General features: G+C 40.5%; 1 protein-coding gene across 1 annotated transcript in view; it reads right to left on the bottom strand.

Moving 5' to 3' along the window:
- Positions 1–212: 212 nt before the first annotated feature.
- LOC130273669 (NFX1-type zinc finger-containing protein 1-like) overlaps positions 213–14,986 on the bottom strand; it is a 136,986-nt gene continuing 122,212 nt past the window's right edge. The window contains exons 18-19 of the mRNA XM_056520850.1: positions 13,757–13,852; positions 213–2,921 (exon numbers count right to left, since the gene is read on the bottom strand). Of these exons, the coding sequence (XP_056376825.1) occupies positions 660–2,921; positions 13,757–13,852 (2,358 nt within the window). The 3' untranslated portion in view covers positions 213–659. The remainder of the gene's footprint in view (positions 2,922–13,756; positions 13,853–14,986) is intronic.

Below are 14,986 nucleotides of genomic sequence, written 5' to 3'. Positions count from 1 at the left end.
TCAGCGTTACGACCACGGGGCCGGAGTATCGTGACGTCACCATACTCTGGCCTCGTGGTCTTCACGCTGCACACTCGGAGCCTCCAGCGCTGCAGAGAGCTCACAAAGGTGGGTGCTGAATGACAGATTGCGGTGGTCCACAACAGCAGGACCCCCGCGATCAGACATCTTTTCCCCTATCCTTTTGATAGGGGATAAGATGTATTAGGGCCAGAGTACCCCTTTAATAATATTCATGGACCTCATAATGTTTTTCTACTTTTTCTAACCTCAGATCTGGCAGTTATTAACTAATCTACTAAAGTCACATAAACAAACTGACCGTAAAATAATTAAACATGAGGAACGAAGTTAAAAAAAATTCAGCTTTTTTATTGCTATCTTATGAAATGTAAAATTCTAATTTGCTGAAATTCTCTATTTACTACTATTACTATTTCTATCTATTTTCTATTTGTTAACCAGTCGTAAATGTAATCTCTGCTATTTAAATCATAAAATGATGAGTAAAAATAAATGTTATATAATATGATGTTTATACCTTGTAACCTAATTTTCTTTGTGTATACATCTTTTATGTTTTTATATTTATATTTTATATAATAATAAAAAAACTTTGTAGTATAAAGTGTAGATTTTTGTGTCACTTGAAAGAACAACTAATCTTGAGCTTCATCTCCATCGCCATTTTCATCACTGAAACTACACTGGGGGCAGCTACTGTTTTCATCTACATTGGAAGTATAGATATGCCCTGCTTCACACCTGTGCCAGAAGTCTTGCTTTAGCAGTTCTGTGTCAAATATGTCTGGTTTTTTCGTTACTATATTGATAAGTTCCATGGATTTTGGAAGTGTTTGCAGGTTAGCAAATATTTCATCCAAACACATGATGTGTTTTTCTGAGTTTAACTCTCGGATCAGAGATTCAATTTTCTGAAGGAAAACCCTTGGCATGTGCTTCTTAGCCTCCACTTCTAAGGCCATTCGGAATAAATCATAGTACTTCTTTATAATGTCATGTTTACTTGTAGACTTATCAATGGCATCAGAAATAATATGAATATCAGTAAGCATTTTGACTAGAACTTTAGGGCTGTTTTTAATCTTATTATTAATTGCTCCAAGTTTTTGCAAGAATGTTATCTTCTCACCTACTAACATCAGTGAACGCAGAGTAAGGTTGCCATCTTGCAACTGCTGCACTGTCTTATTTAGCTGTGGAAAGTTATGTAATTCGGTGTCATTTTCACTAAGGAACATTTCCAAACCATTCATCCATTTATAAGTGATTCTTTCTTTAACTTTCTCCAAATCAGAAAGGGTTTGCTTGATCAAATTGCCATATCGTAAATTTTTCCTGATGGGTTTTGAACATTTTGGGCAAGACTTCAGTTTAATAATTTGGTCTGCATCTTTCCCACTCATCCATTCTGAGAATTTTGTCACCTCAAAAAAATGAGGACAGTCCATAAGTTGAACGAAGTGGGCATCAGGGTCTGCTTCATTTCCAAAGATCAATTCTTTCACTTCGTCGGGATCACAGACTCTGCATTTCTTTGGACATGGCTCTCCGCAAAAGCCAATGCATGGGTGACCACATTTAAGATTTTTTTTGCAAGGTTTATTACATGGCTCTCTATCACAAGGCTCCCAGCAAAGTTTTGTACACCTTTTATGCCCACACATCCACCCACAAGGTTTTGTGCAAGGAATACAGGGTTCACTGCATTTCCTAGGGCATTTTCCATGAAAACATGACTTTTCGCAAGCACGAATACAGAAGCAGCCAGTGCCACACTTTTCTTCACAGTTATGGGAACAGTAAAGTGGAATGCCACAAGGTTCTGCACATGGCAAGTGAAAGCCACAACCACCACAGCGGCTGCAGCTTCCAGGGCAGATGTGTCCACAATCCAATTTTTCCTCACATTTCACATGACATTTCAGTGTGGTGCCAGACAACTCTACCTCTGACTTCATGTGACACAATGTTTTAACAGTGTGACCACATTTCAGTGTAACTGTTACCTTTTCAGGACAATTTTTGGTGCAGTCTTGGCCACATAATCGGACACATTTGTGGCCACACTGTAACATCTTTATGCATGGCACTTTGCAACAGAATATTTCTGGAAGTATTGAACATGGAACATCTTGGATATGTCCACACAATGGAATCTCCTTTGGTACAAGCTCTTCGCATCTACCACAAGGGTCACTGCACAACTTCTTGCACTTGTGCCCATTTTCACAAGCATTTTTCGTACAAGGCTTTCTGCATACAACTTCTTTATGCTGTTGATCAAAAGGGTGACACAAAAGTGGACAAACATGGCCACAGTTTAATCTGTATTGACAAGGAATTTTGCATCCACCTAATGGAACATTATCAAAGTCGGCAGATGTAGATACATATGTTTCAGTATTAGGATGGTTGACGCATTGGAGCTTTAACTCCTTGCCAATAAGACCGCGTTCTTGTAATACATCCTTAATTGTGCTCCAGAGTGGTACTTTGGATAATAATTCCATGTTTCCTATACAAAATAATCCCTTCTTAGCTCTTGATAAAGCAACGCATACTCTGTTTGGTATTTTAAGGAAACCAACATTGCCTTCTAGGTTACTCCTCACCAGTGAGAGGATGATAATTTCATTTTCCTCACCTTGATATTTATCAACCACACATACCCTGATGCCCTGAAATTGAGATTTTGGCATCTTCTTTTGTAAACAATGAAGCTGCCCTGAATAAGTAGTGAGTATTGTTATCTGTGATGGAGAGTAGCCTTGATGTATGAAATAGAGGCAAAGTGACTTCACAAAAGCGGCTTCATGGGCATTCTGACGACTCCTGCCTTCTTTAATATGTTCCTCGAGATGGTTGTGGTCCACAAAGAAGAGATTGTGACAAACACCCTAGCAATTGAAAACATACATGAGTAAATCATAATGACATTCATGTTACCTCACAAACTTTTTTTTTTTTATAAGCAAATAGAGTTACACCACCATTTAAAGACTCTTCATGACACTGTCTCCAGGTTGGATGTGGTTCCGCAGCTCAGTTCAATTGAAGTGAATGGAGCCAAGTTGTAATACCACACCCAACCTGGAGACAGACGGGGAGCCCTTTTTTAAATTAGCTCTGTTTTTAGATTCCTGGATAACTTCCTGCCACATGGAAAATTTAATGTAGAAACCAAGGAGGAGATTTATCAAAACCTGTGCAAAGGAAAAGTGCCCTGTTCCCCAATCAGATCACTTTTTTTGTTTGTTTTCAGAGGCCATGTTAAAAATAAAAGAACAATCTGATTGGTTGCTATGGGCAACTGGTCAATCTCCCCTCATGTATTTTTTTTATTTTTTTTTTAGACAGGTCACAAATAAATTCAAATTTAACTAAATCCATGTCCAATGGTGTGCCATACAAACTAAAAATCCAAAGTATGCTCAGATCCATAAAAGATTTTTTGGACCTAAAACAACATCATCTTTACATGTCCTTAGGCTAAATTGGGACCTTTTTTCACACTTTTCTAATTATGCAGGTTTATTATTAAAAATGTATACTATTCTACTTTACTGCCCTGACATATATACACTTCAATGACGTATAGAGTGGTCTCGTGATTCAAGCCCATGCCATACCCGGCAGCCCCCACAAGATGGCACTGCTATTAATCATTTAGATGCCGAGGTCTGGCAGCTGGAGGGCTTACCTAGTCTTCTCTGGCTCCGGATCCTACTCTATTGATAGAGTCTGTCTAGAGCAGGCTTTACCAATAGAGCACAGATCACATACATCAATGCAGTTCAATAGAATAATTCCTCATTCAAGTCCCCTAAGGGGGCTTATAAAGTTTAAAAGATTATCCCTGTCCAAAGAATATCCCTTTTTGGATGCAGATGCCTGCCATTGTCTATATGAACACAGAGGTATTGGAAGAAGCAATGGCTTTTTCTAAGTGGTCCAAAAAGTATCCCTTTATCGGAGTATCACAGGTTTTGTGCATGGAAAGTGAAGAAGCAGTGGCTTTTTATAAGCTGCAAAATTATCACAGTTTTGGGCATAGCAACAGGATTTGCATCCTAGAAAGTGCACAAAAGTGTCAGAAAACTTCCCGGTGGCATCTTGCGCTGTCACTGTGCGCTGCGCACTGACAAGTGACATCGCGTTGAGGACGCCACTCGTCAGCACACAGCGACAACGCAGGACGCCACCGGAGCCAGCAAGAGTGCTCCGACAGGTAAATATGAAAGCCGGGGATAGGGAGGGACATAGGAATTGAGCGGGGGCAGGACTCTGGCCCTGCAGAAGCTACTGCAGTTACACGATTTAAAGAGGCCGCCTTAAATCACTGACCCGCAGCGGTTTCTGCAGGGCCAGAAAAACTTTATAAGGTTATACACACATTTACATGCACCTTTATTTTAACAATGATATTTTGGTTAAAAAAAAATTTACCCAAATTTCCTTGGAAAAATGAGGGTGCGTGTTATAGGCCGATGCATGTTATACTCCGATAAACACGGTAGTTTTTATTTTTGCATAATGTGCTCATGGCTAATAGCACAATAGAAAACCTCCTTTAAAATGACCTCACAATGGTAAACAGTACTTATAACATTACTGGAAGAGTCCCTTAAGGACCCATGCAAATGCCTGGGACCCCTGAGAACACCTGCCCCCCCCCCCCCCCCCCCCACACACACACACAAGTCGAATCAATTCAGATAGGCGATTTGCGGCGATTCCGGGCTGATCGGGTCTCTGGTACCCGATCGCCCAGAAAATAGGGATGATTGGAGCTGTCAGAGACAGCCCCGATCATCCTGAAGGATAGGAGTGAGGTGGCACCTCCTCGTATCCCCTGCGAATGGCCAGTGAGGACTGACCGGCAAATCAAACAGCAGGTGCGGAGGGTGACAGTTCATTTCTCCTGCTCTGCCTGCCCTTAGAAGTCCGGCCAGAGCAGGGGAAGATGGCAGCGACGGCTGCAGGGGCCTGCAGGAGCCTCCAGCTGTTGCAAACTACAACTCCCAGTATGCACTGTTTCCAAAACGGAGCCTCCAGCTGTTGCTAAACAACAACTTCCAGTATTACCGGACAGCCATTGACTGTCCAGGCATACTGGGAGTTTTGCAACAGCTGGAGGCACCCTGTTTGGGAAACACTGCTGTAGGGTAATTTAGGCAAGTCTAATTCTTGCATGCGGGTCCGTCCCTATGCAAATCCCTAATTTAGGCCTCAAATGTGCATTGTGCTCTCTCACTTCGGAGCCCTGTTGTATTTCAAGGCAACAGTTTAGGGCCACATATGAGGTATTTCCATACTAGGGAGAAATTTTGGGGGGCTTTTTCTCCTTTTACCCCTTCTGAAAAGGTAAAGTTGGGGTCTACTCCAGCATGTAATTGTAAAAAAATTTTTTTACACTAACATGCTGGTGTTTCCTTATACTTTTCATTTTTACAAGAGGTAAATGGAAAAAAAGACCCCCAAAATTTATGTGGACATAAAATGCTCTGCGGCCACAAAACAAGGCTCAGCAGCACCATGTACATTTGAAATGATTTGCACAGGGGTGGCTGATTGTTACAGCGGTTCTGACATAAACGCAAAAAAAAAAAAAACACCCACATGTGACCCCATTTTGGAAACTACACCCCTCACAGAATAGAACAAGGAGTATAGTGAGCCTTAACACCCCACAGGTGTTTGAAGAATTTTTGTTAAAGTTGGACGGGAAAATTATTATTATTTTTTTTTTCACTAAAATGTTATCCCAAATTTTTCATTTTCACAAGGGGTAATAGGAAAAAAAGCCCCCCAAAATTTGTAGCACCATTTCTTCTGAGTATATACATACCCCATGTGTGTATGTAAAGTGCTCTGCAGCGCACTACAGGGCTCAGTATAGAAGTAGCGCCATTGGGCTTTTAGATAGAGAATGTGTCTTGGATTGAAGGCCATGTGCGTTTACAAAGCCCCCATGGTGCCAGAACAGTGGACCCCCCCACATGTGACCCCATTTTGGAAACTACACCCCTCACGTAATGTAATAAGGGGTGCAGTGAGCATTTACACCCGACAGGTGTCTGACAGATTTTTTGAACAGTGGTCCATGAAAATGAAAAATCTTATTTTTCATTTGCACAGCCCACTGTTCCAAAGATCTGTCAAATGCCAGTGGGGTGTAAATACTCACTGCACCCCTTATTACATTCTGTGAGGGGTGTAGTTTCCGAAATAGGGTCACATGTGTGTGTGTATGTTCTGGTAGCATGGGGGCTTTGTAAACGCACATGGCCCCTGACTTCCATTCCAAACAAATTCTCTCTCCAAAAGCCTGATGGCGCTCCTTTTCCTCTGAGCATTGTAGTTCACCCGCAGAGCACTTTACATCCACATATGGGGTATTTCCATGCTCAGAAGAAATAGGGTTAAAAATGTTGGGAGGATTTTTCTCCTATTACCCCTTGTGAAAATGAAAAATTTGGGGTAACACCAGCATTTTAGTGAAAAGTAAAAAAACAATTAATTTACACATCCGATTTTACCGAAAAGTCGTCAAACACCTGTGGAGTGTTAAGACTCACTGTACCCCTTGTTACGTTCCATGAGGGGTGTAGTTTCCAAAATAGTATGCCATGTGTTTTTTTTTTTTTTTGCTGTTCTGGCACCATAGGGGCTTTCTAAATCTGACATGCCCCCCAAAAACCATTTCAGCAAAATTTGCTTTCCAAAAGCCAAATGTGACTCCTTCTCTTCTGAGCATTGCACTTAACGTCCACATATGGGGTATTTCCATACTCAGAAGAGATGGGGTCCCAAATTTTGGGGGCAATTTCTCCTATTACCCCTTGTAAAAATGTAAAAGTTGGGGAAAAAACTGCATTTTAGTGAAAAAAAATAATCAGTTATACATCTGACTTTAACAAAAAGTCATCAAACACCTGTGGGGTGTTAAGGCTCAATGTACCCCTTGTTACATTCCTTGAGGTGTGCAGTTTGCCATGTGGGTTTTTTGCTCTTCTGGCACCATAGGGGCTTCCTAAATGTGATATGACCCCCAAAAACCATTTCAGAAAAATTCACTCTCCAAAATCCCATTGTCAATCCTTCCCTTCTGAGCCATCTAGTGCACCCACAGAGCACTTTACGAACACATATGAGGTATTTCCTTACTTGAAAGAAATTGGGTTACAAATTTTAGGGAGATTTCTCTCTTGTAAAAATTCAATAACTGGGTCTACAAGAAAATGCCAGTGTAAAAAATGAAGATTTTCTCCTTCACTTTGCTGCTATTCCTGTGAAACACCTAAAGGGTTAACACACTTTCTGAATGTCATTTTGAATACTTTGAGGGGTGCAGTTTTATAATGGGGTCATTTATGGGGTATTTCTAATATGAAGGCCCTTCAAATCCCCTTCAATTTTGTGAATAGTTGGAAAATTGCTGCTATACTTTGAAGCCCTCTGATGTCTTCCAAAAGTAAAAACATGTCAACTTTATGATGGAAACATAAAGTAGACTTATTGTATTTGTGAATCAAAGTTAAAAGAATGCAACATTTTCAAATTTTCAAAGGATCGTCAAAAATTTACCACTAACATAAAGTAGAATATGTGACGAAAAAACTATCTTGGAATCAGAAAGAAAAGTAAAAGCATCCCAGAGTTATTAATGTTTAAAGTGACAGTGGTTAGATGTGCAAAAAATGCTCCCGTCCTTAAGGTGAAAATGGGCTGGGTCCTTAACCTGTAGGGGACCACGGGCGTATGGATACGCCCTTGCGTCCTGGTACTTAAGGACCAAGGGCGTACCTGTACGCCTGTGGAAATTTCGATCCCCGCCGCTAGCCGGATGGGGATCGGAACGGGATGCCCCCCATGTCGACGATCATCAACTCAGATCGGCAATTCATGGCAATTCTAGGCTGATCGGGTCACTGATGACCCGATAGCCCGGAAAATAGGGATGATCAGAGCTGTCAAAGACAGCCCCGATCATCCCAAAGGATAGAAGCGAGGTGGCAGAGGTGCCACCTCCTCCTATCCCCGGCCAATCGGCGAATTGCAGGGCGGGGGGGGGGGAGGGGGAACATTCATTTCTCCCGTTCTGCCTGCCCCTGGATGTCGGGGCAGAGCGGGGGAAAATGGCGGCGATGTGCGAGGGCTGTTGCGGGGACCGCCAGCATCGGTTACCTGCCTGGGCATGCTGGGAGTTGTAGTTTTGCAACATCTGGAGGGCCACAGTTTGGAGACTACTGTCCTTCCAGATGTTGCAAAACTACAACTCTCAGCATGCCCAGACTGTCCAGGCATGCTGGGATCTGTAGTTCTGTAACATCTGGCCCTTCAGATGTTGCAGAACTACAACTCCCAGCATACCTGGACAGTCTCAGCATGCTGGGAGTTGAAGTCCTGCAACATCTGGAGGACTACAGTTTGAAGACCACTACACAGTGGTCTCCAAACTGTTCTCCTCCAGTTGTTGCATAACTACAACTCCCAACATGCCCTTCTGCTGTCTGGGGATGCTGGGAGTTGTAGTATTGCAACAACTGGAGGCACACTGGTTGGGAAACATTGTCTGTCTCCTAACTCAGTGTTTCCCAACCTGTGTGCCTCCTGCTGTTGCAAAACTATAACTCCCAGCATGCACTGACAGACCATGCATGCTGGGAGTTGTAGTTTTGCAACAGCTGGAGGCACACAGGTTGGGAAACAGTGTTAGGAAACAGACAGTGGTGCGCAAACACTGCGGTAGTCTGTTACCTAACTCAGTGTTTCCCAATCCCAACCAGTGCGCCTCCAGCTGTTGCATAACTACAACTCCCAGCATGCATGGTCTGTCAGCGCATGCTTGGAGTTGTAGTTTTGCCCCCCCCAATGTGAATGTACAGGGTACATTCACATAGGCGGGGGTTTACAGCAAGTTTCCCGCTTCAAGTTTGAGATACAGCAAATTTTCCGCTGTAAACCCCTGCCCGTGTGAATGTACCCTAAAAACAGTACACTACACTAACCCTAAATAAAGAGTAAAACACTAAATATGCACTACACCCTTACACTGTCGCCCCCCACCCCAATAAAAATTAAAAACATCTTCTACGTCAGTTTTTCCAAAACAGAGCCTCCAGCTGTTGCAAAATAACAACTCCCAGTATTGCCAGACAGCCATTGACTGTCCAGGCATGTTGGGAGTTTTGCAACAGCTGGAGGCACCCTGTTTGGGGAAAACTGACGTACAGTATTTTTGGTGGAGGAGGCAAGTGTAACGCTTGCATCCGGGTACACCCCTATGAAAATCCCTAATTTAGGCCTCAAATACACATGGCGCTCTCTCACTTCAGAGTCCTGTCGTATTTCAAGGTAACAGTTTAGGGCCACACATGAGGTATCTCCGTACTTGGGAGAAATTGTGCTACAAATTTTGAGGGGCTTTTTCTCCTTTTACCCCTTTTACCCTATGAAAAGGTAAATTTGGGGTCTACACCAGCATGTTAATGTAAAAAAAATTTTTTTTTTACTCTAACATGCTGGTGTTGCCCCATTCTTTTCATTTTCATAAGAGGTCAAAGAAAATAAAGACCCCCAAAATTTGTAACACAATTTCTCCCAAGTACGGAAATACCCCATATGTGGGCGTAAAATGCTCTGCACGGCGCACAACAAGGGTCAGGAGTGAGAACGCTATGTACATTTGAGGCCAAAAACTGGTGATTTGCACAGGGGTGGCTGATTTTACAGCGGTTCTGACATAAACGCAAAAAATAAATAAATACCCACATGTGACCCCATTATGGAAACTACACCCCTCACGGAACGTAACAAGGGAAATAGTGAGCCTGAACACCCCACAGGTGACAGACAGATTTTTGAAATAGTGGTCCGTGAAAATGAAGAATTAAATTTTTCATTTGCACAGCCCACTGTTACAAAGATCTGTCAAATGCCAGTGGGGTGTAAATGCTCACTGCACCCCTTGTTACGTTCCTTGAGGGGTGTAGTTTCCCAAATAGTGTGCCATGTGGGGTGTTTTTTGCTGTTCTGGCACCATGGGGGCTTCCTAAATGAGACATGCCCCCCAAAAACATTTCACCAAAATTCGCTTTCCAAAAGCCCAACGTCGCTCCTTCACTTCTGAGTAGTCTAGCGCACCAACAGATCCCTTTCCATCCACATATGAGGTATTTCCTTACTTGAGAGAAATGGCGTTTCAAATTTTGGGGGACAATTTCACCTATTACTCCTTGTGAAAATGAAAAATTTGGTGTAACATCAGCATTTTAGTTAAAAAAAAAGTTTTTGATTTTCACGTCCAACTTCAACGCAAAGTTGTCAAACACCTGTGGGGTGTAAGGCTCACTGTACCCCTTGTTACATTCCTTGAGGGGTGTAGTTTCCCAAATAGTATACCATGTGGGGTGTTTTTCGCTGTTCTGGCACCATGGGCGCTTCCTAAATGAGACATGCCCCGCAAAAACCATTTCAGCAAAATTCGCTTTCCAAAAGCCGAATGTCGCACTTTCCCTTCTGAGCCCTCTAATGCACCCGCAGATCATTTTACATCCACATATGATATATATCCTTACTCAAGAGAAATGGTGTTTCAAATTTTGGGGGACATTTTCACCTATTACCCCTTGTGAAAATGAAAAATTTGGGGTAACACCAGCATTTTAGTGAAAAAAAATTTAATTTTTATTTTCACGTTCAACTTTATTGAAAATTCGACAAACACCTTAAGGCTCATTGTACCACTTGTTACGTTCCTTGAAGGGTATAGTTTCCCAAATAGTATGCCATGTGGAGTTTTTTTTTTTTTTGCTGTTCTGGAACCATAGAGGCTTCCTAAATGCGACATTCCCCCCAAAAACCATTTCAGTAAAATTCGCTCTCCAAAATCCCACTGTCGCTCTGTCTTTTCTGAGCCCTCTAGTGCACCCACAAAGCACTTTACATCCACATATGAGGTATTACCTTACTCAAGAGAAATTGGGTTACATATTGTGGGGGACTTTTTCTCCATTTACCCCTTGTAAAAATAAAAAATATGGGTCTACAAGAACATATTAGTGTAAAAAATGAAGATTTTGAATTTTCGTCTCCACTTTGCTGCTATTCCTGTGAAACACCTAAAGGGTTAACAAACTTTCTAAATGTCATTTTGAATATGTTGAGGGGTGCAGTTTTCATAATGGGTCCATTATGGGGTATTTCTAATATGAAGGCTCCTCAAATTCACTTCAAAACTGAACTGGTCCCTGAAAAATTCAGATTTTAAAGATGTACTTGAAAAATTGAAAAATTGCTGCTGAACTTTGAAGCCCTCTGATGTCTTCCAAAAGTAAAAACATGTCAACTATATGATGCCAACATAATATTGAATATGTGAATTAATATATAATTTCTTTGGAATGTCTATTTTCCTTACAAGCAGAGAGCTTCAAAATTATAAAAATGCTAAATTTTCAAATTTTTCATGAAATTTTGGAATTTTTCACCAAGAAATGATGCAAGTATCGACAAAAATTTACCACTAACATAAAGTAAAATATTCACAAAAAAACTATCTCTGAATCAAATTCATAAGTATAAGCATCCCATAGTTATTAATGCTTATAGTGACAGTGTCAGAATAGCAAAAACTGCTCTGGTCCTTAGGGTAAAAATGTGCTCGGTCTCCAAGGGGTTAAAAGGTATATTAATTTTACAATTACAAAGCCCCTTTATCTATTTTTAATATTACGGGCTACATTTTTTATTTCCCTGCCCACTCACATGAATTAGTCCCTGATTGAAAATTAATAAAGATTTAGTTCTAAAAAATATAAATTTTGTTCCCTACAATTTTTCCATCTGTATTTTTATTTATTTTTTTGTTAATGGTAACCTACAAAATGTAACAAAAAAACTAACTCCATCCCTTTTTTGGATCGCTAAAGTCTAAAAAAGAATAAAAATCGCCCGCAAAAATGCCAAAGTTAAAACCCACATGGCGTTTTTCTTGGCGTTTTTTCATTCCCATAGACTTTTATGGAAGAAAAATGCCACGATTTCTGTAAGAACACCATAGTCTCAACATGCTGCGATTTAAAAAAAAATGCCAAGGAGCAGGAAAACGCCAAAAGGATAAAAAAAAAAACACAAAATTGAAAAAAGTGGATATGGCATTTTGCAGTTCCCTATTGACTTGCAGCTAACATCTGGCTGCAGCGTTTTTTTCACAAAAAAGCCACCATGCGGCAGAATGGGTGTTTTTATTTATTTATTTTTTATTGTCATTTTTGGAAACTTCGGCTTAAATTAATTTAGTTACACTTTTTATTAATAATGTATTTTAATTATGTATTTTAAAAAGTGTGTGTGTGTTTTTTTTACTTTATTCTCTTTATTTTATACATTATTTAGGTACTACAGACTGTTCCATCCTGGGAGCTGTAGTACCTGTACTAATAGACAGATCTCAGCGGATGTCACTACTGACACCTGTTGCAATCCTCCTGCATAATCTACAGAAGCGGGTGGTTCTTCTCCGCTCCCCTGCCCAGCACTGTACTCTGTGATGTGAAGTTCTCTTCACATCACAGATTCATATTAGACGCTGAGAATTGTGATTGGCCGGATGGTTCCGGCCAATCACAACACTCAGTGGCATATGTGAATCTGTGAGTACAGTGCAGGTGAGCTGAGAAGTGCGGTTGTGCTGCCCGCTTCTGTAGATTATAGCGGAGGATTGCAACGGGTCAGTAGTGACCTGTCTATTAATTCAGGTACTACAGCTCCCAGGATGGAGCAGAGTGTGCACCATGTTGGGAGCAGTAGTACCTGCAGTAAGGGACAGATCGCAGTCTGTGATCGTCCTTTAGATTGCTGAGCAGCTCTCTTCTGTGCTCCACATCTCTGCTCTATACGGCCGGCCATTGATGTGAATAGAAATTCACTTCACTGATTTATATATGCCGCTCAGAGCGGTGATTGGCTGGCACCATCCAGCCAATCATAACTCTGAGTGCCAAATATGAATCAGTGATGTGAATTTCTATTCCCATCACTTGCCGGCCCGGATTACAGAGCAGAGATTCGGAGGGCAGTAGAGAGCAGCTCCGCATCCAAGAATATAAAGGATGATCGGAACGGGTGTCAGGAGTGGTACTATAGCTCCCACAATGGAACAGTCTGTTCCATGCTGGGAGTAGTAGTAGTACCTAAATAATGAATAAAATAAAGAGAATAAAGTTTAAAAAAAAGTTAAAAACTGAAACTTTATAAAATGCATAATTAAAATACATTATTAATAAAAAGTTTCACAAAATTAATTAAAAAAGTATATTATTTTTACAATTAAATGGCCCCTTCATACATTTTCAATATTGCCAGCTAAAAATTTTCGTTCTAAAAAATATAAATTTTGTTAACTACAAATTTTCCCATCCCAACCGCATCCTTTTTTTTTCTTAAAAAAATGCCCGCAGGGAAACTGCCAATGGGGCCAAAAATGCAGTTTCTACACAAAGGCAAAAACGCAAGAAAAAAAACAAAAACAAGTGGAAACTTAGCCTAACAGTGCTGATGCTGAAATGCTTTCATTACCTATATTTTTCTTATCTTTCCTGTCCAAACAACCGCACACTTATATTCTGTACTTTTTATTTATATTTATAATTTGTGCATATATTTCTGTTCATATAGTTTATTTTCAAAAACCTTAATAATACTGAGAAGTGGAAAAATAAAAAATTACCTTAATGTTTTCATAACTCAGTACAGAAGCATGGTTCTCCAGCTTGTCATAAATGTGAGGTGTTAGTAGCTGAGCAATTTCTGGCCTCATGCGATGCTGGAAATGAAAGGACATATCAATGTCACTGCCAGTACACTGAGATAGTTGATTTATGGCATGCTGATGAAAAATATTCTATTTATTTTATATTTAGTTATCTAAAACAATATTACTGTCTCAATACAAATATTAAATTACTCAATAATAGCAAAATGTGTAAGGGAGTCACAGAATTCTGAAGCTCATTCCAGTATATGAAAAATTGACATATTTTGGTCTTTCCACTGTTCCCTGAATTTTTTTCAGGCCTCATTCCCATCATGCTCTGTCCCTAAGTTTAGCTCCTGACATACAAACTATACCTGTCCATAATCCATAGTTAGATAGAGGACAACAGTGTGTCTGTGGCCTGCATCTGGCTGGTATACAGTATACTATAAAACATGTAGTACAGAATTGCATAGTAGAATTTCTTCATTAAACAGATACCATATTAGACTGTGGATGACGGATGCCAACTTATGTATTTTATTACAGGTATCCATGTCCTTTTTTAGAAACTTTTACTGGAGCTTTCCGAGGCAAAGATTTAGAGACTTCCTTCCTCTTCTCTTATGCTATGTTCACACTGTGCAGTAGGACCACTTGGAAATGCACCCTCTCCATAGATGGCAATGCATTTCCGAGCAGAATCTGCAGAACATTAAATCAATTAGACTCTGCTGCAGCGGAATTTTCTTGTGGAATATTTCTATGGAATTCCACTCAGAAATTACACCTTGTAAAAATCACCTTAAAGGGGTTATCCAGGATTAGAAAAATAGAACTGATTTCTTTAAAAAAACAGCGCCACGTCTGTCCCCAGGTTGTGTGGTATTGTGTATCCATTAAAAGTGAACGGAGCCAAGTTGTAATACCACACACAAGCTGTGGACAGATGTGCCACTGTTTTTAAATACAAATTAGCTCTGGTTTTCTATTCCTGAATAACCCATTTAAGCTCCCCCAGGGCAGTACTGCTAAGAGCTTACCCACCTGACACACATTTTGTATTCGAAAATTTTTAATCTTAACCCCTTAAGGACCGGGGGTTTTTCCGTTTTTGCATTTTCGTTTTTTGCTCCTTGCCTTTAAAAAATCATAACTCTTTCAATTTTGCACCTAAAAATCCATATGATGGCTTATTTTTTG

This window comes from Hyla sarda, chromosome 5 (assembly GCF_029499605.1).
Source record: "Hyla sarda isolate aHylSar1 chromosome 5, aHylSar1.hap1, whole genome shotgun sequence".
Taxonomy (NCBI): Eukaryota; Metazoa; Chordata; class Amphibia; order Anura; family Hylidae; genus Hyla; species Hyla sarda.
This window is presented reverse-complemented; position numbering and strand designations above follow the sequence as displayed.